Genomic DNA, 26,110 nt, shown 5'->3' on the forward strand with positions numbered 1-26,110 from the left:
TGTGTTCCCCAAAAATATGTGTCAATTTGGTTAGGCCATGATTCCCAGTATTGTGTGGTTGTCCTTCATTTTGTAACTGTGATTTTTTTTTTTTTTTAAATTTATTGTGCTTTAAGTGGTAGCTTACAAATCAAGTCTGTCTCTCATACAAAAATTTATATACACCTTGCTATATACTCCTAATTGCTCTCACCCTAATGAGATGGCACACTCCCTCCACACTTTGCTTTCATGTCCATTCGGCTAGCTTCTGACCCCCTCCACCCTCTCGTCTCCCCTCCAGACAGGAGATGCCAACATAGTCTCATGTGTCTACTTGATCCAAGAAGCTCATTCTTAACCAGTATCATTTTCTATCCCATAGTCCAGTTCAATCCCTGTTTGAAGAGTTGGCTTTGGGAATGGTTCTTGTCTTGGGGTAACAGAAGGTCTAGGGACCATGACCTCTGGGGTACTTCTAGTCTCAGTCAGACCATTAAGTCTGGTCTTTTCATGAGAATTTGGGGTCTACACCCCACTGCTCTCCTGCTCCCTCAGGGGTTCTCTGTTGTGTTCCCTGTCAGGGCAGTCATCGGTTGTAGCTGGGCACCATCTAGTTCTTCTGCTCTCAGACTGATGTAGTCTTTGGTTTATGTGGTCCTTTCTGTCTCTTCAGCTCATAATCTCCTTGTATCTTTGGCGTTCTTCATTCTTCTTTGCTCCAGGTGAGTTGGGACCCTTGTAATTGTAATTCTATGTTAAAGAGGATTAGGGTGGGACTGTAACACCCTTGCCCAGGTCATATCCCTGATCCAATGTAAAGGGAGTTTCCCTGGGGTGTGGCCTGCACCACTTTTTATCTCTCAAGAAAATAAAATGGAAACGGAAGCAATCAGAGAGGGGGGACCTCACACCACCAAGAAAGCACACCACCAAGAGCACATCCTTTGGATCTGAGGTTCCTGTACTGAGATGCTCCCTGACCAAGGAAAGACTGATGACAAGGACCTTCCTGCAGAGCTGACAAAGACAGAAAGCCTTCCCCTGGAGCCCACGTTCTAAATTCAGACTTCTAGCCTACTGGACTGTGAGAGGATAAATTTCTCTTTGTTAAAGCCACCCACTTGTGGTATTTCCATTATAGCAGCACTAGATGACTAGGACAAGTGGGAATTAAATTCTTTGGTTTTCCACAACTTAAGTAAGTCAGCTTTTTTCAATTCCTTTCAAAACATTCTGACGGTTCTTTATAATGTATACATTTGACTTATATGTCTAAACCTGTGGCTTTTCTTTTTTTTTTTTTTTTAAGTTGTGGAAGCCTCTGCTCGGACAAAATCTCACCTGAAATCTCTCAATATATACTATGTTTGAAAAACAATTCCGATTAAGAACCACTGGACTAATGCTTCAACCTGGGCCCTTCCTTATTTTTCCCTCAATGTGTTTACACATTAACTCTTTCAGCTAGGTAGTTTTCCCATATATTTTTTCCTTACCCTCCTGCCTAGGATATCCCCATCTTCTCTCGGTATTTATCTCCAAATTAAAATGTCAAAAAAGTTTGTTAAATGAATGAAACTATGTTTTTAGACTTATGGTTCAATGCCTATTCCATTAAACCACACCTCAAGTTGTATTCCACCCTCCCCATCCCCCCAATAACAACTCTTGGCTTCAGGAAGGCCAACCTCTTCATTACTCTAGCCTTCATTATTCGACTCATAGTGATCCTATAGGGCAGAGTAGAACTATAGGGTTTCCCAGGCTGTAATCCTTTTGGAAACAGACTGCCACATCTTTGTCCTGCAGAGTGGCTGGTATGTTCTAATTGCCGACCTTTTGGTTAGCAGCTGAGCACGTAACCGCTGTGCCACCAAGGCTCCACATACTCTAATCATCCTGTAAAATCCCACTCAAATTTCACCGACTTTAATTAAGGTTTTCCGGGCTAAGCCTGTTTCATGTAATTCTTAATTTAGTCTGTATATACACCACTTAATGAAATACTTAGAATCTCTTAAATGACCTCCACTTAACTAATTCTCTGGATTAGCCAATGATCTTCAATTCTTCCATAAAACACAGCATCCAATGCCCATGGCATAATAATTCATGGCAAGTAGGCTGCTTTCTGGTATGTGCTCACATTTCTAATCTTAGCAGTTGAGTTGTATGCTTTACTAAGAATCAGTTGTGTTTGTCCCCATCCTGTTTATGCCGGTTATATTTTTTTACACTAATTACTCAATTCAATTACATAAACTAAGGATATGAGTGTAAAAAAATTGAGTTGTTTTTAAAATAAAGTCGAATGCTTTATAAAAACACAGTAAAGGAGGGCAGAGTCAAGATGATGGAATAGACAGATGCGTCCAGCTGGCCCTCTTTATGACAAAGACTCGAAAAAACAAGTGAAACGAGTATATTTGTGACAAGCTGGGCGCCCTGAGCATCAAAGGCAAGCTCAGACAACGAACTGAGGGGCAGGGGGAGGTAGAGACTGTTCAGAAGTGGAGAGGAGTTACCGGACCTGAATCATGCGGAGCCCTCAGGCACCATTCCTGGAGCAGTGGCGACAGCCGGTACTAGAGTTCAGCCGCAGTTTCCTCAGGGAGAAGCAGCCAGCCGCAAAGCCCATTCACACCTCCGGAACATGAGGAGAAGGGCACTCTCAGCAAAAGCTAGTACTTGCGTATATTTTACTGTGATATCCAACCACAAGCCAAGTCCAGTGGCTGAATCTCTGGGCCTGAGATGGGCCCTGTTGAGCACCTAGAGCCATCCTCCTGGCTTGAGGAAGGAAAAAATTTGCAACTGGGGGGGAAAGAAAATTTGCTAGCTCCATTAACTGGGGGAGCTCAGAACAGAAGCGGCTCCTGTCCAGACATAAACCGTCCAGGGACCTTGAACACCTTTCCCTTCTGCATGGACCTGCGTGGGCCTATTTCGGGAGAATAGGCCCATGTTGGCAAACTCCAACCATTTCAGATGTGTGGTGGAGAAGTGGGTGTTTGACGTTTGACATTACTTTGCCTAATAAACAAGGTCCTCAACTACCCACATCAGGGACATAAGGACTGGTGGCTCCACTTGGGTTGCCCAGCCACCCATGACAGGGTTCCAGGGATAACTGGTAACTCCCAGTCCTTAAAACAAAAACATTGGGTGCCCATTGTCTCCCAGCAGAGCCCACCCTCCAGCACGCCCTAGGGAACAGAGATGCGTTTTCCTCAGAGATACCTGGGGGTCAGTTCTCAGTCCCCTGCCTTGTTCAGAGCGTGACCCCCTGCTGCAATCAGATACGGGTATATACGCCAATCACCCCTGCCCCTCTGAGACTGTAGGACAGAGCCTGTACTACACACTTGATATCAGCTACCTGGAAACCTGAGCTGAATTTATACAAGAAAACCGAGTGGACTCCTAGACTGATATACCTGATAACAGCTATAGCCAGCTGGAGACAGGACACCAGAGCTCCAAGGCGAAAATAATCAAGCTAGCTCACTCAAGCAACCCATAAGACTATCCCAAAACAAAACAAAGCAAGCAGCTGTGACACAGTAAGCAAGCATAAACTAATACAATAACTTATAGATGGCTTGGAAACAACAGTCAATATCAAGTCACAGAAAGAAACAGGCCATGATCATCTCAACAGGCTCTCAAAACAAAAAATCCAGGGATCTTTTAGATGAAAGTGCATTCCTGGAATTACCAGATGCAGAACACAAAAGTTTAATACACAGAACCCTTCAAGACATTAGGAAGGAAATGAAGCAATACACAGAACAAGCCAAGGAAAACACAGATAAAGCAACTGAAGAAATCAGAAAGATTATTCAGGAACATAATGAAAACCTTAATAACCTGGAAAAATCTATAGTCAGACAGTAATCAGAAATTCATAAGATTAACAATAAAATTACAGAATTAGATAATAGAAAGTCAGAGGACCAGAATTGAGCAAGTAGAAGCTAGAATTTCTGAACCCGAAGATAAATCGCTTGACATTAATATATTTGAAGAAAAATCACAGAAAAGAATTTAAAAAAATGAAGAAACCTTAAGAATCATGTGGGCCTCTATCAAGAGGAATAACCTACGAGTGACTGAAATACCAGAACAGGGAGGGATAACAGAAAATACAGAGAAAATTGTTGAGGATTTGTTGGCAGAAAACTTCCCTGATATTGTGAAAGATGAGAAGATATCTATTCAAGATGCTCATCGAACTCCTTAAAAGGTAGATCTTAAAAGAAAGTCACCAAAACCCACTGCCGTCGAGTAGATTCCGACTCATAGTGACCCTATAGGACAGAGTAGTCACCAAGACATAATGAAGCTTACCAAAACCAAAGATAAAGAGAGAATTGTAAGAGCAGTGAAGGATAAAAGAAAAGTCACCTACAAGGGAAATCCAATAAGATTAATTTTGGAATACCCGGCAGAAACCATGCAGGCAAGAAGGCAATGGGATGACATATTTAAAAAATTGAAGGAAAAAGACTGCCTGCCAAGAATCATATATCCATCAAAACTGTCTCTTAAATATGAAGGTGAAATTAAGACATTTCCAGATAAACACAAATTGAGAGAATTCGTAAAAACCAGATCAAAACTACCAGAAATACTAAAGGGAGATCTTTGGTTAGAAAATGAATAATATCACGAATCGACCCAAGGGTGGAACACTGGGCAGAGCAACCAGAAGTCAACCCAAACAGGGAAATCCTCCCCCCAAAAAAGGGCAAGAATAAAAAAAAAAAAAGCCCAACACAGGGTAAAGGCGATGTTATTATATAAAAGACAACATTAAAATAATAAAGAAGGACTAAGAAATGTAATCATTAACCTCCCATATGGAGAGGAAGATATGGCGATACAAAGAAAGAAAAGGTAGTTTGAAATTTAGAAAAATAGGGGTAATTAATAAGGTAACCACAAAGGAGACAAACTATCCTACTTATCAAAATAAATTACAAGGGAAAAATATAGACTCAGCAGAAAAAAAATCAACAACAATGAATAAGAAGAAAAAAAGAGGAAAGGACAATATACAAAGAAAATCTACTCAGCACATAAAATCAAGTGGGAAAAAGAAGTTGTCAACACACAGAAAAAGACATCAAAATGACAGCACTAAATTCATACCTATCCACAATTACCCTGAATGTAAATGGACTAAATGCACCAATAAAGAGACAGAGAGTGGCAGAACGGATTAAAAAACAAGATCTGTCAAAATGCTGCCTACAAAAGACATACCTTAGAGACACAAACTAAAACTCAAAGGACGGAAAAAAATATATCAAGCAAACAATAATCAAAACAAAGCAGGAGTGGCAATATTAATTTCTGACAAAATAGACTTTAAAGTTAAACCCATCAGAAAGGATAAGGAAGGACATTATATAATGATTAAAGGGACAATACACAAAGAAGATATAATCATATTAAATATTTATGCACCCAATGACACGACTGCAAGATACATAAAACAAACTCTATCAGCATTGAAAAGTGAGATACACAGCTCCACAATAATAGTAGGAGACTTCAACAAACCACTTTCAGTGAAGGACAGGACATCCAGAAAGAAGCTCAATAAATACACGGAAGATCTAAATGCCACAATCAACCAACCTGACCTCGTAGACATATACAGAACACTCCACCCAACAGCAACCAACTATACTTTCTTTCCTAGTGCACATGGAACATTCTCTATAATAGGCCACATATTAGGTCATAAAGCAAGCCTTAGCAGAATCCAAAACATTGAAATATTACAAAGCTTCTTCTCTGGCCATAAGGCCATAAAAGTGGAAATCAGTAACAGGAAAAGCAGGGAAAAGAAATCAAACACTTGGAAACTGAACAATACTCTGCTCAAAAAAGACTGCATCATACAAGACATTCAGGATGGAATAAAGAAATTCGTAGAATCCAATGAGAACAAAAACACTTCCTATCAGAACCTTTGGGACACAGCAAAAGCAGTGATCAGAGGTCAATTTATATGAATAAATGCACACTTCCAAAAAGAAGAAACAGCCAAAATCAAAGAATTATCCCTACAACTTGAACAAATAGAAAGAGAGCAACAAAAGAAACCCACAGGCACCAGAAGAAAACAAATAATAAAAATCAGAGCAAAGCTAAATGAAATAGAAAACAAAAACAACTGAAAAAATTAACAAGACCAAAAGCTGGTTTTTTGAAAAAACTCAAAAAGTTGATAAACCATTGGCCAAACTGACAAAAGAAAAACAGGAGATGAGGAAAACAGCCCGAATAAGAAATGAGATGGGCAATATTACAACCGACACAACTGAAATGAAAAGAATCCTATCAGATTGCTATGAAAAACTATACTCAAACAAATTTGAAAAGCTAGAATAAATGGATGAATTCCTAGAAACACACTACCTACCTAAACTAAAACAAACAGAGGTAGAACAACTAAATAGACCCATAACAAAAGAAGAGACTGAAAAGGTAATCAAAAAACTCCCAACAAAAAAAAGCCCTAGTCCGGAGGGCTTCACTGCAGAGTTCTACCAAATTTTCAGAGAAGAGTTAACACCACTATTACTAAAGGTATTTCAGAGCATAGAAAAGGATGGAATACTACAAAACTCATTCTATGAATCCACCATAACCCTGATACCAAAGCCAGGTAGACACCAAAAGAAAAGAAAATTATAGACCTATATCCCTCATGAATGTACATGCAAAAATCCTCAACAAAATTCTAGCCAATAGAATTCAACAACATATCAAAAAAATAATTCACCATGACCAAGTGGGATTCATAGCAGGTATACAGGGATGGTTCAACATTAAAGAAAAACAATTAATGTAATCCACCACATAAATAAAAGACAAGAATCACATGATTTTATCGATTGATGCAGAAAAGGCATTTGACAAAGTTCAACACTCATTCAAGATAAAAACTCTCAGCAAAATAGGAACAGAAGGAAAATTTTCTCAACACAATAAAGGGCATTTATACAAAGCCAAGAGCCAACATCTCCCTAAATGGAGAGAGCCTGAAAACATCACCACTGAGATCGGGAACCAGACAAGGATGACCTTTATCATCACTCTTATTCAACATTGTGCTGGAAGTCCTAGCCAGAGCAATTAGGCTAGATAAAGAAATAAAGGGCATCCAGATTGGCAAGGAAGAAGTAAAAGAATCTCTATTTGCAGATGACATGATCTTATACACAGAAAACCCTAAGGAATCCTCCAGAAAACTACTGAAACTAATAGAAGAGTTCAGCAGAATATCAGCATACAAGATAAACATACAAAAATCAGTTGGATTCCTCTACACCAACAAAAAGAACATCGAAGAGGAAATCACCAAATCAATGCCATTTACAGTAGCCCCCAAGAAGATAAAATACTTAGGAATAAATCTTACCAGAGATGTAAAAGACCTATACAAAGAAAACTACAGTACACTTCTGCAAGAAACCAAAAGAGACTTACATAAGTGGAAGAACATACCTTGCTCATGGATAGGAAGACTTAACATTATAAAAATGTCTATTCTACCAAAAGCGATCTATACATTTAATGCGATTCCAATCCAAATCCCAATGGCATTCTTTAATGAGATGGAGAAACAAATCACCAATTTCAAATGGAAGGGAAAGAGGCTCCGGATAAATAAGGCATTACTGAAAAAGAAGAACAAAGTGGGAGGCCTTACTTTACCTGATTTTAGAGCCTATTATACCACCACAGTAGTCAAAACAGCCTGGTACTGGTACAACAACAGATACATGGACCAATGGAACAGAATTGAGAATCCAGACATAAATCCATCCACATATGAGCAGTTGATATTTGACAAAGGCCCCAAAACAGTTAAATTGGGAAAAGACAGTCTTTTTAACAAATGGTGCTGGCATAACTGGATATCCATCTGCAAAAAAATGAAACAAAACCCATACCTCACTCCATGCACAAAAACTAACTCAAAATGGATCAAAGACCTAAATATAAATCTAAAACGATAAAGATCATGGAAGAAAAAATAGGGACAACATTAGGAGCCCTAACACATGGCATAAACAGTATACAAAACATTACTAACAATGCAGAAGAAAAAACTAGATACCTGGGAGCTCCTAAAATCAAACACCTAAGCTCATCCAAAGAGTGAAAAGACTACCTACAGACTGGGAGAAAGTTTTTAGTAATGATATTTCTGATCAGCGCCTGAGCTCTAAAATCTACATGATACTGCAAAAACTCAACTACAAAAAAGACAAACATCCCAATAAAAAAATGGACAAAAAATACAAAGACACTTCACTAAAGACGACATTCAGGTAGCTAACAGATATATGAGGAAATGTTCATGATCATTAGCCATTAGGGAAATGCAGATCAAAACTACAATGAGATTTCATCTCACTCCAACAATTAATCCAAAAAACACAAAATAATAAATGTTGGAAAGGCTGTGGAGACATTGGAACTGCTGGTGGGAATGTCAAACGGTACAACCACTTTGGAAATCGATTTCACACTTCCTTAAAAAGCCAGAAATAGAACTACCATACAATCTAGCAATCCCACTCCTTTGAACATATCCCAGAGAAATAAGACCTTTACAGGAACAGATATATGCACACCCATGTTTACTGCAGCACTGTTTACAATAGAAAAACGATGGAAGAAACCAAGGTGTCCATCAATGGATGAATGGATAAATAAATTATGGTATATTCACACAATGGAACACTACGCATCGATAAAGAACACTGAGGAATCTGTGGAACATTTCAGAACATGGAGGAACCTGGAAGGCATTATGCTCAGTGAAACTGGTCAGTTGTGAAAGGACAAATATTGTATAAGACCATTATTATAAGAACTTGAGAAACAGTTTAAACTGAGAAGAAGATATTCTTCTGCGTTTAGGAGGGGGGGAGGGAGGAGGTGGGAGAGGGGCATTCGCTATTTAGATAGTAGATAGGAACTACTCTAAGTGAAGGGAAAGACAGCACACAATACAAGGGAGGTCAGCACAATTGGAATAAACCAAAATAAAAGATGTTTCCTGAATAAACTGAATGCTTTGAAGGCCAGCATCGCAGTGGCAGGGGTCTGAAGACCATGGTTTCAGGGGACATCTAAGTCAACTGACATAATAAAATCTATTAAGAAAACATTCTGCATCCCACTTTGAAGACTGGCATCTGGGGTCTTAAATGCTAGCAAGCAGCCATCTAAGATGCATCAATTGGTCTCAACCTACCTGGATCAAAGGAGAATGAAGAACACCAAGGACACAGGGTGATTACGAGCCCAAGAGACAGAAAGGGCCACATGAACCAGAGACTACGTCATCCTGAGACCAGAAGTACTAGATGGTGCCCGGCTACAACCAATGGCTGCCCTGAGAGGGAACACAACAGAGAGCCCCTGAGGGAGTAGGTGAGCAGTGGGATGCAGACCCCAAATTCTCATAAGAAGACCAGACTTTATGGTCTGACTGAGACTGGAAGGACCCCGGTGGCCATGGCCCCCAGACCTTCTGTTGGCCTAGGACAGGAACCATTCCTGAAGCCAACTCTTCAGACATGGACTGGACTGGACTGGACAATGGGTTGGAGAGGGATGCTGGTGAGGAGCGAGCTTCTTGGATCAGGTGGACACTTGAGACTATGTTGGCATCTCCTGCCTGGAGGGGAGATGAGAGGGTGGAGGGGGTTAGAAGCTGGTGAAATGGACACAAAAAGAGAGTGGAGGGAGAGAGTGGGCTGTCTCATTAGGGGGAGAGTAATTGGAAGTATGTAGCAAGGTGTATATGGGTTTTTGTGTGAGAGACTGACTTGATTTGTAAACTTTCACTGAAAGCACAATAAAAAGTATAAAAAAAAAGACAGTAAAGGCAAACTATTCAAAATCTGCTGCAGAATTAAGTATGGTCCAGAGAAAGGGCAAAAACCATTAAAATATAGATGTTTACATTTAAATTGCTTCACTACTGACTTTAAGTTCCCTCTTCCCTTTAAAGAAATTGAAAGTAGATATCGGTCAACAAATGTATTATGAATGTGATTTATTAAAGAAAAATGTCATGGAATTCCAAACTCATTCTAAAAAAAAAAAAAAGGCTTTGGCCCTATATAAAATGATATTTGAATAAATTACATTAAGGCTTTGAGTAAAAATAAAAGTTTTAGAAGTGTTAAAAATACTAGGATACACATTTTACCATTAAAACATAATACATTCACATACATATAGTTCATGACTCCCTAGTGCATCATTATCAGTCCCAATCATATTCTGGCAAAAGGGCTTTACTGCTATGTTTTGTAGTCTGATAACCGTTTTTTCAATAGTGTCTAACCTCTTAAGGGCAAGGTCAATTTTACAGTCACTCATTCACTCAACAAGTATTTTCTGAGCACTTATGTTGCGGACACTTTGCTTGGTACTGAGTTTATAAAAGGTGATTAAAAAAAGTGGTCTTTTCTTTTCCTCACTGCACCTAGTACAATGTTGGTTATTAAAGAAAGGATAATAAATATTTTTCTTTCATTTATTTTCCATGAGTCTCTGAAGTTTTAAAGTCAGAATAATGGATATGACCCTGCTCTGCTACACTCTTATCTGAGAAAATACTTCTCTATGTCTTTTGATGATGAAATAAGCTCTAAGTTTTGATTTATCCAACAGCTCAAAGGAGAGAAAAGACCAGGCCCCTGAAGGGACTTATAAAAGAATCAGTTTGTGGCAATAAGTTATAATGAAGGAAGACTAGAATTAGGTTGGTTTATTTATGTTTATATGAAAGTATATCTGCTTGATTCTAGAAAGGATTTGAGAATATGAATTAGTTTCAACTATGTAACTGGAACAAAGCACCAAAGAACATGGCTCTTCTTTAGTGGAAAAGGACTAAAAATAGGGGAATTCTGCTGAAGATACCAACATATCCTACGGTCTACTCTCTTCTCATGAGGAAAAGTACAATCCAGCACGTAGGGTGTCTGGAGGGAAAAGCTGCTTCTGAGTGCGAGCTTTCCCATGAAGGGACTAGCCAGAATGAATAAGACAGTACAAGTCTAACATGTAGTTTAGAAATTCACTTTGAAAATTGAGAAATTAGGAGCCGTGGACAGTTACAGCGGAAAGAGACAATTGTAAGCCTCTGCCCGCTATCGTTCTGGAATAACCAATGAGATCTTTTCTTCTCCCCTCTGCAGTATATATGAAGTCCATCCTAACAAGTAAGCTGGTCAACAGTAGCAGCTTCCTACGCAGTTACCTGTATCACTTCTTGGCTTACAGATCATTCATTGGCATACACTGTCTGAAGACGCAGTCTGTTCTGACAAGATCATGTCCTCAAGCTGGGAATTCAAAACAAGTGTGATAAGAGCACACAAGAGATGGGTCCTTCTATTATGGCGATGACTGGGATATATCAGTTGTTAACTCGACATTCATTTGCCTGGGCTGGGGTCCCTTTCCTGCCATACCATTCCATAGGTCTTCTTCTAGAACAGGCATGCCTGAGCCAGGGCGAAAATCTTTCTAAAAGGGAACCAGCTGGGGTGAGTTCCTGTATACAGGATTTTATAGGTTTCTGCCAGAGAGACTGGCCTCTCTGATATGACACTAAAAACTGCAGAACCTTTTTTTTTTTTTCAGGATAGCCTCCAATATCTTGATCAAGAAAAGGTACCCCCTTACCAGGTCTTGAGAGACCTGAAGAACTGAGGAGAACTAAGAAGTCTAGGAAGCACCTGTACCCTGAAGGAAGGTATTATTGGGAAAGACATGGCAGAAAATAAAAATGTATGAGACCCAATATATTCCCTTTTTGTAGAACTCAATTCTTGGAGATTTAGTTTTAAACTCAGGGTGGATTTTTTAGAAGAAATTTCCAAATTCTCTCATAATTCCCTGCCTTTTCCCCTATGAAAATGAATTAAAAAAATACAAAAATGAACATACAGTGTTAATTCCCTCTCTGGAAAGAATCAGCTCCATGGGACACGTTAAGAAAAAATGGGTTGACTGCATGGGATATAGAAAATAATTTCAGATATTTGCCTGAAGTAAACCACTTGTTTTGACTCATGTATGATAACTGCCAAATAGTATTTTTTATGCAATGTTTTGTGCCAAAACAAGTCTAGCCTTTTATTTTATACAGCAACATGTCAAGTCATTTACCAGCCTCAGCTGAACACAACCGTGGAGACGAAGGCAGTAACACCAGCTAAGGCCTTAGTGTTAAGGTGGCTAGTTGGGATAACCCAGGCAGCAACTCTTCAAGAAGCCTGAGTGACGGAAATACACAGTACAGCAAAGCTGGGAAATCAGTGGAGCTGTATGAAGACCTATGCCGAGATGAGATGTTAGACTCAGGCCCAGATGACAGCACAGAGTCACTCTGAAGTGACACTAAAACATTTTGCTCAGAGGACGCTACAGGAAAAAAATCAAATAGGAGGTTCTGTTACATTAGGAGAACACTTTCAACTGATGAAGAAAAGAAAGCTGTTTTGAAAATTTTTAAATGCTAAATCTCTCTCTCCATACAAAAACTTGGCCAGGAATGTTCAAAGCAACATTATTCATAACAGCCAAAAAGTGGAAACAACTCAAATGTTTATCAAATAATGAATGGATAAATGAAATATGGCATATCTATACAATAGAATATTATTCAGTTATATAAAGTCTCACCAACCTTGCCTCTAAGGAGCACTCTGGCTGTACTCCTTCTAAGACTGATTTGTTCACTTTTTTGGCAGTCCATGGTATATTCAACATTCTTCACCAACACCATAATTCAAAAGTGTCAATTCTCCTTCGGTATTCCTTATGTATTGCCCAGCTTTCGCACTCATATGAGGCGACCGGAAACACCATCGGGTCAGATGCACCTCAGGCTTCAAGGTGACATCTTTGCTTTTTTAACACCTTAAAGAGGTCTTTTGCAGATGTGCCCAATGCAAAGCACCGTCTGATTTCTTGACTGCTGCTTCCATGGGCGGTGACTATGGATCCAAGTAAAATGAAATCCTTGACAACTTCAATCTTTTCTCCGTTTATTATGATGTTGCTTATTGGCCCCGTTGTGAGGATTTTTGTTTTATGTCGAGGTATAATCCATAATGAATGCTGTGGTCTTTGATCTTCACCAGTAAGTGCTTCAAGTCCTCTTCACTTTCAGCAAACAAGGTTGCGTCATCTGCATAATGCAGCTTGTTAATGAATCTTTCTCCAATCCTGATGCCCTGTTCTTCTTCACATAGTTCAACTTCTCAGATTATTTGCTCAGTATACAGATTGAATAGGTATTGTGAAAGGAAGCAACCCTAATGCACACCTTTCCTCACTTTAAACCATGCAGTACCCCTTGTTCTGTTTGAACAACTGTCTCCTGATCTATGTACAGGTTCCTTATGAGCACAATTAAGCGTTCTGAAATTCCCATTCTTTGCAATGTAAACTAATTACTGATATACCCTAAATATAGCTTTCAGTCTGAATTCTTCAAAAAAGCACAATGCCCAGACGATACATGAGCACAATTAAGCGTTCTGAAATTCTTGTTCTTCACAATACTATCCGTAATTTGTTATGATCCACACAGTCGAATGCCTTTGTATAATCAATAAAACACAGGTAAATACCTTTCTGGTATTCTCTGCCTTCAGCCAGGATCCATCTGACATCAGCAATGATATCCCTGGTTCCACGCCCTCTTCTGAATCTGGCCTGAACTTCTGGCAGTTCCCTGTCAATGTACTCCTGCAACTACTTTTGAATGATCTTCAGCAAAATTTTACTTGTGTATGATATTAATGATATTGTTCAATAGTTTCCACGTTCGGTTGGATCACGTTTCTTTGGAATAGGCATAAATATGGATCTCTTCCTGTCAGTTGGCCAGGTAGCTCTCTTCCAAATTTCTTGACATAGACGAGTGAAAACCTCCAGCGCTGCATCTGTTTGTTGAAACATCTCAATTGGTATTCGGTCAGTTCCTGAAGCCCTTTTTTTCACCAATGTCTTCAGTGCAGCTTGGACTTCTTCCTTCAGTATCATTGGTTTTTGATCATATGCTACCTCCTGAAATGGCTGAATGTCGACCAATTCTTTTTGGTACAGTGACTGTGTATTCCTTCCATCTTCTTTTGATGCTTACTGTGTTGTTCAGCATTTTGCCCATAGAATCCTTCACTATTGCAACTCAAGGCTTGAATTTTTTCTTCAGTACTTTCAGCTTGAGAAATGCTGAGTGCATTCTTCCCTTTTGCTTTTCTAACTCCAGGTCCTTGCACATTTGTCTTCTCGAGCCATACTTTGAAATCTTCTGTTCAACTCTTTTCCTTATTTCCTTTTGCTTTATGTTCAAGAGCAAGTTTCAGATTCTCTTCTGACATCCATTTTGGTCTTTTCTGTCTTTTTAATGACCTCTTGCTTTCTTCATGTATGATGTCCTTCATGTCATTCCACACTTGTCTGGTCTTCAGTCATTAGTGTTCAATGTGTCAAATCTATTCTTGAGATGGTCTCTAAATTCAGGTGGGAGATACTCAAGGTCCTACTTTGGCTCTTGTGGACTTGTTCTAAATCTCTTCAACTTGCATATGAGCAATTGATGGTTTGTTCTGCTGTTGGCCTCTGGCTTTGTTGTGACTGATGATATTGAGCTTTTCCATTGTCTCTCTCCACAGATGTAGTTGACTTGATTCCTGTATATTCCATCCCACAAGGTCCACTTGTATAATCGTTGTTTACTTTGTTGAAACAGGTACTTTTGATGAAAAAGTTGTTGGTCTTGCAAATTCTATCTTGAGATCTCTGGCATCATTTCTATCACCAAAGCCATATTTTCCAACTACATAACCTTCTTTTTTGTTTGCATTGTTAGCATTGTAATCACCAGTAATTATCAATGCATCTTGATTGCATGTTTGATCAATTTTAGATGGCAGAAGTTTGTAAAAATATCCAATTTCTTCATTTAATCTCACTAATGCCTAGGATATTGATGTTTATGTGTTCCACTTCATTTCTGACGATTTCCAATTTTCCTAGATTCATACCTTGCACATTCCATGCTCTTATTATTAACAGATTTTTGTAGCTGTTTCTTCTCATTTTGAATTGTGCCACATCAGCAAACGAAGGTCCCAAAAGCTTGACTCCATTCACATCAGAAACGTCAACTCTACTTTGAGGAGGCAGCTCTTCCAACCTGAGGGGCTCATTTTCCGGCACTGTATCAGACAATGTTCTGCTGCTATTCATAAGGTTTTCATTGGCTAATTTTTTTCAGAAGTAGACTGTCAGGTCCTTCTTCCTAGTCTGTCTTAATCTGGAAGTGTCAGTTTGTCGTACTGTGGGGACTTCTGTGTTGCTGTGATGCTGTCCAGTGGTGGACAGGTTTCAGCTGAGCTTCCAGACTAAGACAGAGCCATACCTTAAAAACTAGCCTTAAATTCCTTCATCTCACTCTCCTCAACCCCTCACACTTAGCCTTTGAGGGATTGTTTTGACCACCTCATGGCTTTTTTAGGAGCCACTTTTCCACAGAAACAAAGGGTGCACACAACACAAGTAGCGAACAGATGAGACGCGAGGTGAACAATGCTCAAACAATGAAGAGCACTGGGGAGAGACTGAGGATCTGTGAAATGATGGGAGGCTACAACAGTATATGCCTACATATCACTTCATTTGCAGGGATTCAATGTAGTGCTTGGCATGCAGCAAATTCAAGTTTTGCTTTTTGGAACTTTTCAAATATTTCCACCCATGGTTGGTTGAATCTTCGAATGCAGAACCCAAGGATACAGAGGGCTGACTATATTATATATCTCCCATGTCAAAACAAGTTCTCAGCAATACACTCATTCTTCATTACCATCCCACTTTCTCTCCTCCACAAGCTGTTCTCTTATTCTTGTTCAACTCACTTTCAGGCCTGTCTGCACATCTAAGCTATTCAGGAACCTACAGGATTGTTTCCTGTAACTTAGAGGCTTTGTGAAAAAGCATGTTTTAGATATTTGTTTTCCACTGATATGGATAACCTGACACAGTAAGAAAGTTCCATGGTTGGGTTAGTGTGCAAAGAAAGGAAAAAAAAAAAAAAAAAAAAGGGATAAAATGGAAGCTGGTTTAAGTAGAAAAGTCAGTGACAGGTTGTAACTAGGGAGAGGGGAGAAAAGTTACACAGGCCAGAAGCCATGATGAAGCATTTTAAAACTTTGGGGTTATTTTTCTATATCTGTTGGTACAATATTTAAAAATCATCAACCACTGGTAGTTTTTGCTATTGGTATTTAAACAATGTTTCCAACATTTACAATGTCTTTGACAAACATCACACTGAATCTTATCCAAAGTTTATTTTGCTGATGTACCAGGAAATAATATTTAGACAGGAGGCAGCAAATGGCTAGATAGTAAATGTTTTAGACTTTATGGTCTCTGTTGCAACTATTCAACTTTGCAGTTGGAGTGCAAAAGCAGCCATAGATCATATGTAAACTAATGAGTGTAGCTGCATTCCAGTAAAGCTTTATTTACAAACACAGACAGAAGGCTGGATCAATATCTTCTTTATCCATCTCTCAATATCCTTCTAGTATTTTCTATTTGCTTCTCTCTCCCAATACAGGCTTTTTTTGACTTCATTTATATCCAGACAGCAAATACTTCTCACTCTTGGAAAGTTATTTTCAAATACATATTAAAATATTAATGACATAAAATATTGCCAACTCTATCTTTCTTCTTAGGGATAATCATCAATGTCATTTAAAAGTACTTCTTTTACATAAATCTTTTAATTACAATGTTTTGAATCATTAATAAATTTTCAGTTGTCTAAAAAGTTAAAAGAAAACTTAAAGTTCATTATTCTGAAAAATAAATTATAGAATATCCTGCTTAAAAGTCTTCTTTGGCTCCCCACTCCCCTATAATAAGCTCTTGAACATAATATACAAGGTCTTTCATCAGTTGGCCCCAATCTACCTCTCCTATCTTACTTCCTACTACTCTCTACCCACTCTCTCTATATAAGAGGAAAAGCATATAAAACAAATGCTGCTTTTCATGTGGATAGTAAAGGTATAAAAACTTGTCAGGGCAGATAAACAACAACTTCAGGATAGTGGTACCTCTGAAAAGGAGCGAGCGTATTGGGGAGTGGTGCCCTAGGGATTTCATTTGTGATGATTTTCTTTTGATGATGATGATAATGAACATATTAAATAAAACGAAGATCTGAATATGGCAACAGGTTAGGATTTAATAAAGCTAAGTGGTGGACAGTGAGACTCTTTTTTATAGAAATCACTATACTCTTTTATTTGCTTAAAACAAGAATCAACAAACTACAGCCTGTGGGTCCAACGTGGACCACTGCATGTTATTTATGAGGCTTGGAGGTAGGAAAGGTAAGCAGCTGTTAAAAATGACAAAGATTTTGAGAGAAAGACCTTATGTGGCCCTCAAAACCTAAAATATTTTCTAGCCTTTCACAGAAAAAATATGCTCACTTCTGGCTTAAAATATTTCATAACAAAAAAAAAAGAAAGATTAAAAAAAAAGGGGGGGGAGGCAAATGAGTCCAGGAAGAATGGTTTTGTCTTCTTGAATTAAGTACCTTCCTGAATTCTGTATTACCTGTTTCTTTAAATTAGCTTCTCATTAATTACTTTTAAAACTATGAGTTGGAAACTACTCGATGGCAGTGGTACTTAGATTGAGGAGTGTCACAGGGTACCTGTTCACGAGCTATGAGTCAGGGACACAGGAAAGGTGCTGCATGGAACTAGCTCTTAGCTTCAGAGTCACATTTTCTACTTTTATTGTAGTCCATCTCTTTTAGAAGATTTTGTCCCCTTTTTCATGGAAGATTATTGGGAAAAGGTTTGAATAAAATTCAAAACACCATATTACGGTAAGAGTTTCTGATTACAATTGTTAAGAGGTGTTAGAATAGGCCATTCAGAGAAGAGACTTTAAAAAAATGGGCAGAGAGGTTATTGTGGGGAAACTAGTGAGATATTACATATTTAAATGACTTAACATGCCTTAGCTCACTATAACTGGCAGCTCTTATTGTTATTATCATTTCAAGGTTGCTAAATAAATTTTTTCTTTCCTTTATAGACTATTAAGCTCATCAGTATTGCCTATGTACATGAAAAGATTTTATTTTTGTAGTTCTTTCAGGATAGCAAAAAATTTGTTTGTAATTAATTCCCACAGTTTTTCCCCACAACACTGACCCAAGTTGATAAAAATATCAACATTTTGTAAATTAACAAATGAGGAGACTCACATAAAGAGATTTCACAGAAATGCTCAGTGAATGTTTGAGGAAATTTAGATCAAAATCATCACTTAATAACCTTAAGTATGTATTGTTTTAAACTTCAAGTGTTGCTGGTAACTAAAAAATATGCACAGCAGACCAACAGCCACAAAACAAAAACCAGGTAAAAATTATTAATCTGACCACAATAAAACATTTTTCCCCTGCTCAAATGAAAATTTTAATGAGGCTAAGACAATATGCAACTTGTTTTTTAAATTGGCTACATATCTATCATCTCTGATATCTAACTGGGTTTTTTAAAAAATTATTATATAATATTTAAGATATACAAAAAGTATAAATAATAACCTGGCTTATGGACTATGAACTCACCATCCAGGTTATAAAATAAAACATTACTAATACTACTTGAGTCCCTATGTACCCTTCCTCAGTTGTATCTCTTTCTTTTCCTGAGTTAACCATTGTTCTGAATGTGGTATTTGGGTGTCCATGCATTTCTTCATACTTCTGGCACAAATGTACATATCTCTAAATAATAAATATTATTATTCCACAATTTGTTTTCTGTTGATTTGGCTTTATGTCTGAGTTCATACATGTTGACATATATAGCACATTCACACAGTAGAGATGGTACTCAACCATTGTTTCACGGGCTTCCTTATGTTTCTCAGCCTTTAGCTTAAAAATAACTAGACTGAGCAGAAGTGAAATGTGTCATGTCTGGGATAAGGCATAAAATGCACCATGTCTTTCTTTTCCTTCCTCAGTGAACTCATAAACCACATATTCCTGATGGGGCAGGTCAAGAACGTGAAGCCTCCATCAGCCTGGGTCCCTGCATGGCTGGGTGGAACAGAACCCCTTGATGAACAGCCTATGCCGGACTTGGAACATGAACCAGACATAATCCTATTGTGCTAAAACACATGCACAAATGGGCAGATAATTTACTTTCTAGGATTATTCAAAAGCAGTAATAGCAGTAATGGGACAGATTCAAAGCCTTCTGAAAATACTTCTATCCTGACTCTAGATGTTACGTATTCTCACTTGCATGAGAGGACTATCGCACTAAAATTGCTTTTAGAGTAGTGCTTACATGCTTGCGTATCTTAGTTTTCAGGTATGTTAGTTTTGTCTCTCTAATTAGATTTTAAGCTGTTCTCTCCTTACACTGCAGCTTACATAGGTCTGCATAGGCATGCAGTAAATGAATGATTTATTGGTTAATTGGGGAGGGCGATCTACTTTCGTAAGATTACAGCCATTGAAAACCCTATGGAACACAGTTCTACTCTAAAACATGTGCAGTCACCAGGAGTAGAAACTGACTCAATGGCAATGGGTTTGGTTGTTTTTGTGTGTGATCCTTATTAATTCCACTTTATAGATGAAGCAATTGAGGCTAAGAAACTTTCCTGTGGTCACACAGTTAAGAAGATGAAAGTAGGGGGAAGGGAGAAGGCAGGGCAGTTGAAACCAGCCTGCTTTGCTCTAAAGCCTTTGCTTTTTACTGGAACTGAGTGAACTCATTCCTAGGGTAGGGCAGGTGCTTTCGTAGGAGCTTTAGTAGAACGTAAAATGACAAACAAGAATAGTTTTTGTCTATAAATTTTGCAAATGTTAAAAAATTTCTTTTGAGATTGCTCAAGACTCAAGATTGTCGGGTCTTACCTTGATTACCTCTGGAGTCTGCTGAATCAAAACCACGGAAGTAGTATCTTTGGCTTTATCACCAACAGGAGTTCTACAGACTGATAAACTGGCTTGGGAGGAAGTTGTTAAGGTCTCCTGTAAAATCTGCATCATTTCCTTTTCCTGTGATAGGCTCCCTCTGCCTGATTTGCATTCAACTAGTTCTTGAGCAAAGTCTTCAATGCTTTCTAGGATTCGCAGTAAGAGGGCTCGATCTTCTTCCTCTATTTTGTGTCCATTGGTTTCAATGATCCTTGTTAGACAGGAAGGTGAGACTTTTTCCGGAGGTGAAGAGACTTTAGATTTAGGCTCAAGATCTACAGGGATCTGACCAGTCAACTGACTATGACTATTTAGAGAGTTAGAGTTTTTACCCTTGGCAATTGGCTCTCTTAGAGAGGTCTCCATTTTTTGTGAAAAAGATTCCAAATCCATTAACAATTTATCTATCTCTTCTTGACTGTTAGGATTCAGAAAATCTCTGTGGTCTCCCTCTTCAACTTTAGGGGCTTTTGATTTAGGGTCTTCCTCCAGTAGATTAACAACTGGTTTCTCAAATATAGTACCAATTTCATTTTGCACTGAGGCAGGACATTTCTTAAGGTGAGTACCATGGTCCGAAAATTCTGCTCTTGCTTGATTTACAAATTCCTGATTGGGTCCATTCTCTGTCTTTTGTCTTTTGTTGAGCGCTTTCTTTCCATCTGATTCTTCTTCAATATAAAGAGTCTCCATTAAGTCACGAGAAGAAACATTTTCTAAAGGGTTCATGGTTAACAACTCTGATGGATGCTGGACAGCTTTTAGAGTTCTGGGAACATTTACTTCTAAGTTATATAAGGAATTTGTGGAGTTCTCTGGAATGGATTTTACATTGTTCATCTTCCTAGAATTGTGCTTCTCATTTTGTAATTCAATAGTTTGAAACTGTCCAGAGTCAGGGGCGGAGAGCTGGACAACATCTTCGTATTTAGGGGGCTGCTCAGTGCCAAATACTGGGGAGAAGGGAGTCAGTTGTAAACTAGGCATATTACTGAGCAGTTCTGTTAAATCTACAGCCTCGTTATGCCCAGATTGCATGAATTCAAATGGTAATTTTTTCAGATAGGATGCTAATCTCGTCATTACATTCATATAGACAGTTTCAGAGCTAGAAATTGCATCATGACCACTTCCTTCATTGATGCTACTCTCTGATTTTTTCTTTATGCATTGTTTTATGATGTCTGTGCATTTTTTCAAATCCTCAGAACATTTCAGCAAAATGTCTAAGCACATCTTTATGTCTGTCCCAGAAGAAAATTTATCTATTTTATGTTTTTCTAAAATCTGAGTAACCAGGTCTTCTTCAGAGAAGTTTTGGAGAAGAATGGAAGTCATATTCAGATCAAGTGAGTTTCGATCAGAAAAAGATTTTTCTTCCATTGAGGAACTCCGGTGTAAACCAAAGGATGGGGAGTTTCTATCATTGTTATAATGGCCACAGAGCAAGTCAAAATCAACCGACCTCCTATTAAATGAGTCAGACTTAACTTTTCTTCCCTTTTTATAAGCTGCATGGTTAGAATTTTTGAGTTTTTCAAGGGAAAATTCTTTTATTTTCCCACTGGCAAAACTGATTGCTTCTCCTGCAATGTCCTTTAAGTTGCAGGTGTTCTGAATTGCAGATCCTTTCTTGATCTTGGGTACACCTGCGAGGGCATGATGAGAATAGTCACTTTCAGCCGAGGAAAGCCCATTCTCACCGGATAGAAACATACAGTCCAGATCCGCATCTCTGAACTGAGAAACAGGGATATGCAAGAGGTCTGCACAAACACTATGATGTACCACAATGCAGTCAACTCCATGTGTGAAAGTGTGGCAGGTTCCAGTGCAATAATGTATAGCTTGCTCAAAACGCCGGTCAATCACCACGCTGCTGTAGTGGTTCACAGTACTAACCACAAGTCTGTAAGTTGCTGCCATAATATCAAATTCACTTAGTGGTGGAACTTGGAATTTTCTAGAACTCCAGTTTCAAGTAAATTTTCCTAATTGACACTTAGCTGAAAAGACATCTGATGAAAATGTTCACTGGAGTCTTCCAAATGTAGTGATTTTTCCCACAATGGGAAACCATCTAAATCTGAGGTTGGGTAACTGTCAGAATACAGTAGCTGTTGCACGTGTGGATTAGCAAGTCTAATAATTTAAAGTAGAATATCAACTGTGCTTTTTAGTTTTATTTAGTAATATCATGATACTACGGGATTATTTCTGTGAAAGAACATCATCGTTTAGGTCTTCCGCGGTTCTGTAACACAGAAATTTGTCATGAATTCGCTGCCATAAATCTTAATTGGTTGTATAGAAGTACTGTGATAACTGAGTCCTCCAAAGATTTAAATGATCCATGTTTCTGTGACTGATAGAGAAACCTACAAGAAAAAAAAAAAAAAATTAAAAGGAACATTTTTTACACGAAGGGAACCTTTTATTTTCTCTTCCTTTGCATCTCACATGCAGTCTAACTCCTTGGATTCAGTTTCAAGCCCTCCAACACCTACTTCCATCCCCCTACAAACTTATTTTCTGCTACTCCCCTGCACCAGCCTTTTGCTTCCCTCAACTTAATTTTCTTAGAGACTGTCAACACGTAGTGCTTGTTCTTGATTCTACAACTTCATCTACCCTTGGAAATCATTCTCCCATTGTCTTCTCTTTCTTTACTATATGAGAAGAAAGAACAACCTTCATTAAAGTTCTTGATCTCATCCTCCCAGATCCTGTCCCATTCAGATACTTCTTTCTCTCCATAGATGAGATTTACTTAATAATTCTCCTACTTTTTAAAAAAGGGTTTTTTTTAATAACACGTTGTAGTAGCTTTCCAAAAAAGGTTCTATCAATTCATTCACTCAATGAACAAATACTGAGTGCCTACCATGTGCCACACCCACGTGTCTGTCAGTTTGTCGTACGGTGGGGGCTTGTGTGTTGCTGTGATGCTGGAAGCCATGCCACCAGTATTCAGATACCAGAAGGGTCACAAATGCAGGATCGGTTTCAGCTGAATTTCTAGACTAGGAAGAAAGACCCAGCAGTCTACTTCTAAAAAGAATTAGCCAGTGACAACCTTATGAATGGCAGCAGAACACTGTCTGATACAGGGCCGGAAGATGAGACGCCCAGGTTGGACGACACTAGAAATATGACTGGGAAAGAGCTGCGTTCTCAAAGTAGAGTCAACCCTGATGATGTGGATGGAGTCAAGCTTTCAGGACCTTCATTTGCTGATGTGGCATAATTCAAAATGAGAAGAAACAACTGTAAACATCCATTAATAATTGGAACATGGAATGTACAAGGTATGAATCTAGGAAAATTGGAAATCGTCAAAAATGAAATGAAACGCATAAACATCGATATCCTAGGCAACAGGAGCTCAAACGGTCTGGTGTTGGCCATTTTGAGTCAGACAATCATATAGTCTACTATGCCGAGAATGACAACTTGAAGAGGAATGGTATTGCGTTCACTGTCAAAAAGAACATTTCAAGATCTATGCTGAAGTACAATGCTGTCAGTGATAGAATAATATCCATATGCCTACAAGGAAGACCAGTTAATACGATTATTATTCAAATTTATGCACCAACCACTAAGGCCAAAGACAAAGAAACTGAAGATTTTTATCAGCTTCTGCAGTCTGAAATTGATTAAACATGCAATCAGGATGCATTGATAATTACTGGTGATTTTAACGCAAAAGTTGGAAACAAAGAAGAAGGATCAGTAGTTGGAAAATATGGCCTTGGTGACAGAAACAATGCTGGAGATCAAATGATAGAATTTTGCAAGACCAATGACTTCTTCGTTGCAAATACCTTTTCTCATCAACATAAATGGCAACTATACGCATGGACCTTGCCAGATAGAATATACAGGAATCAAATTGACTACATCTGTGGAAAGAGACAATGGGAAAGCTCAATACTATCAGGCAGAATGAGGCCAGAGGCCAACTGTGGAACAGACCATCAACTGCTCATATGCAAGTTCAAATTGAAACTGAAGAAAATCAAGTCCACAAGAGCCAAAATACAAGCTTGAGCATATCCCACTTGAATTTAGAGACCAGCTCAAGAATAGATTTGACGTGTTAAACACTAATGACTGAAGACCAGATGAGTTGTGGAACGACATCAATGATATCATACATGAAAAAAGCAAAAGATCATTGAAAGGACAGGAAAGAAAGAAAAGACCAAGATGGATGTCAGAGGAGACTCTGAAACTTGCTATCGAATGTCAAACAGCTAAAGCAAAAGGAAGAAATGACGAAGTAAAAGAACTGAAGATTTCAAAGGGTGGCTCAAGAAGACAAAGTAAACCATTATAGTGACATGTGCAAAGAGCTGGAGATAGAAAACCAAAAGGGAGGAACATGCTCAGTGTTTCTCAAGCTGAAAGAACTGAAGAAAAAATTCAAACCTCATGCTGCAACAGTGAAGGATTCTATGCAGAAAATATTAAATGACGCAGGAAGCGTCAAAAGAAGATGGAAGGGATACAGGGAGTCATTATACCAGAAAGAATTAGTTGACGTTCAACCATTTCAAGAGGTAGCATATGATCAGGAACTGAAGGAAGAAGTCCAAGATGATCTGAAGGCACTAGTAAAAAACAAGGCTCCAGGAGTTGATGGAATATCAATTGAGGTGCTTCAACAAACAGATGCAGCGCTGAAAGTGCTCACTCATCTATGCCAAGATATTTGGAAGATAGCTACCTGGCCAACCAACTGGAAGAGATCCATGTTTATATCTATTCCCAAGAAAGGTGCTCCAACTGAACATAGAAACTATCAAACAATATTATTAATACCATACACAAGTCAAATTTTGCTGCAAGATCATTCAAAAGCAGCTACAGCAGTATGTCAACAGGGTACTGCCAGAAATTCAGGCCGGATTCAGCAGAGGATGTGGAACCAGGGATGATATCAGATGGATCCTGGCTGAAAGCAGAGAATACCAGAAGGATTGCTGACCTGTGTTTTATCAACTATGCAAAGGCATTCAACTGTGTGGATTATAACAAATTATGGATAACATTGCGAAGAATGGGAATTCCAGAACAGTTGATTGTGCTCATGAGGAACCTGTACATAGATCGAGAGGCAACTGTTCAGATAGAACAAGGTGATACTGAGTGGTTTACAGTCAGGAAAGGTGTGCGTCAGAGTTGGATCCTTTCACCATACTTATTCAATCTGTATGCTGAGCAAATAATCCGAGAAGCTGGCCTATAAGAAGTAGAACGGGGCATCAGGATTGTGGGAAGGCTCATTAACAACCTGTGTTATGCAGATAACACAACCCTGCTTGCTTAAAGTGAAGACGACTTGAAGCACTGATGAAGATCAAAGACCACAGCCTTCAGTATGGATTACACCTCAACATAAAGAAAACAAAAATCCTCACAACTGGACCAATAAGCCACATCATGATAAACGGAGAAAAGACAGAAGTTGTCAAGGATTTCATTTTACTTGGATGCACAATCAACACCCATGTAAACAGCAATCAAGAAATCAAAAGACACACTGCATTGGGAAAATCTGCTGCAAAGGAACTGTTAAAATATTGAAAAGCAAAGATGTCACCTTGAAGACTAAGGTGCACCTGACCCAAGCCATGGTATTTTCAATCACATCATATACATGTGAAAGTTGGACAATGAATAAAGAAGACTGAAGAAGAATTGATGCCTTTGAACTGTGGCGTTAGCAAAGAATATTGAATGTACCATGGACTGCCAAAAGAATGAGCAAATCTGTCTTGGAAGAAGTACAACCAGAATGCTCCTTAGAAGCAAGGACGGTGAGACTGTGTTTTACATACTTTGGACATGTTGGCAGCAGGGATCAGTCCCCGAAGAAGGGCATCACACTTGGTAAAGTACAGGGTCAGCGGAAAAGAGGGAGACCCTCAACAAGATCGATTGACACAGTGGCTGCAACAATGGGCTCAAGCGTAACAACAACTGTAAGGATGGCACAGGACCGAGCAAGCGTTTCGT

The 26,110-nt window shown here is 38.7% G+C and overlaps 1 protein-coding gene across 3 annotated transcripts in view; it reads right to left on the reverse strand.

Annotated features, from left to right (window-relative positions):
- PPP2R3A (protein phosphatase 2 regulatory subunit B''alpha) overlaps positions 1–26,110 on the reverse strand; it is a 281,968-nt gene that overhangs the window by 148,366 nt on the left and 107,492 nt on the right. For all 3 annotated transcript variants that reach the window (XM_064277286.1, XM_064277285.1, XM_003419984.4), the window contains exon 3: positions 20,024–22,464. In XM_064277286.1, coding sequence (XP_064133356.1) covers positions 20,024–22,012 — 1,989 coding nt within the window. In that variant the 5' untranslated portion in view covers positions 22,013–22,464. The remainder of the gene's footprint in view (positions 1–20,023; positions 22,465–26,110) is intronic.

Source organism: Loxodonta africana, chromosome 26 (genome assembly GCF_030014295.1).
Source record: "Loxodonta africana isolate mLoxAfr1 chromosome 26, mLoxAfr1.hap2, whole genome shotgun sequence".
In the NCBI taxonomy this organism is placed as follows: Eukaryota; Metazoa; Chordata; class Mammalia; order Proboscidea; family Elephantidae; genus Loxodonta; species Loxodonta africana.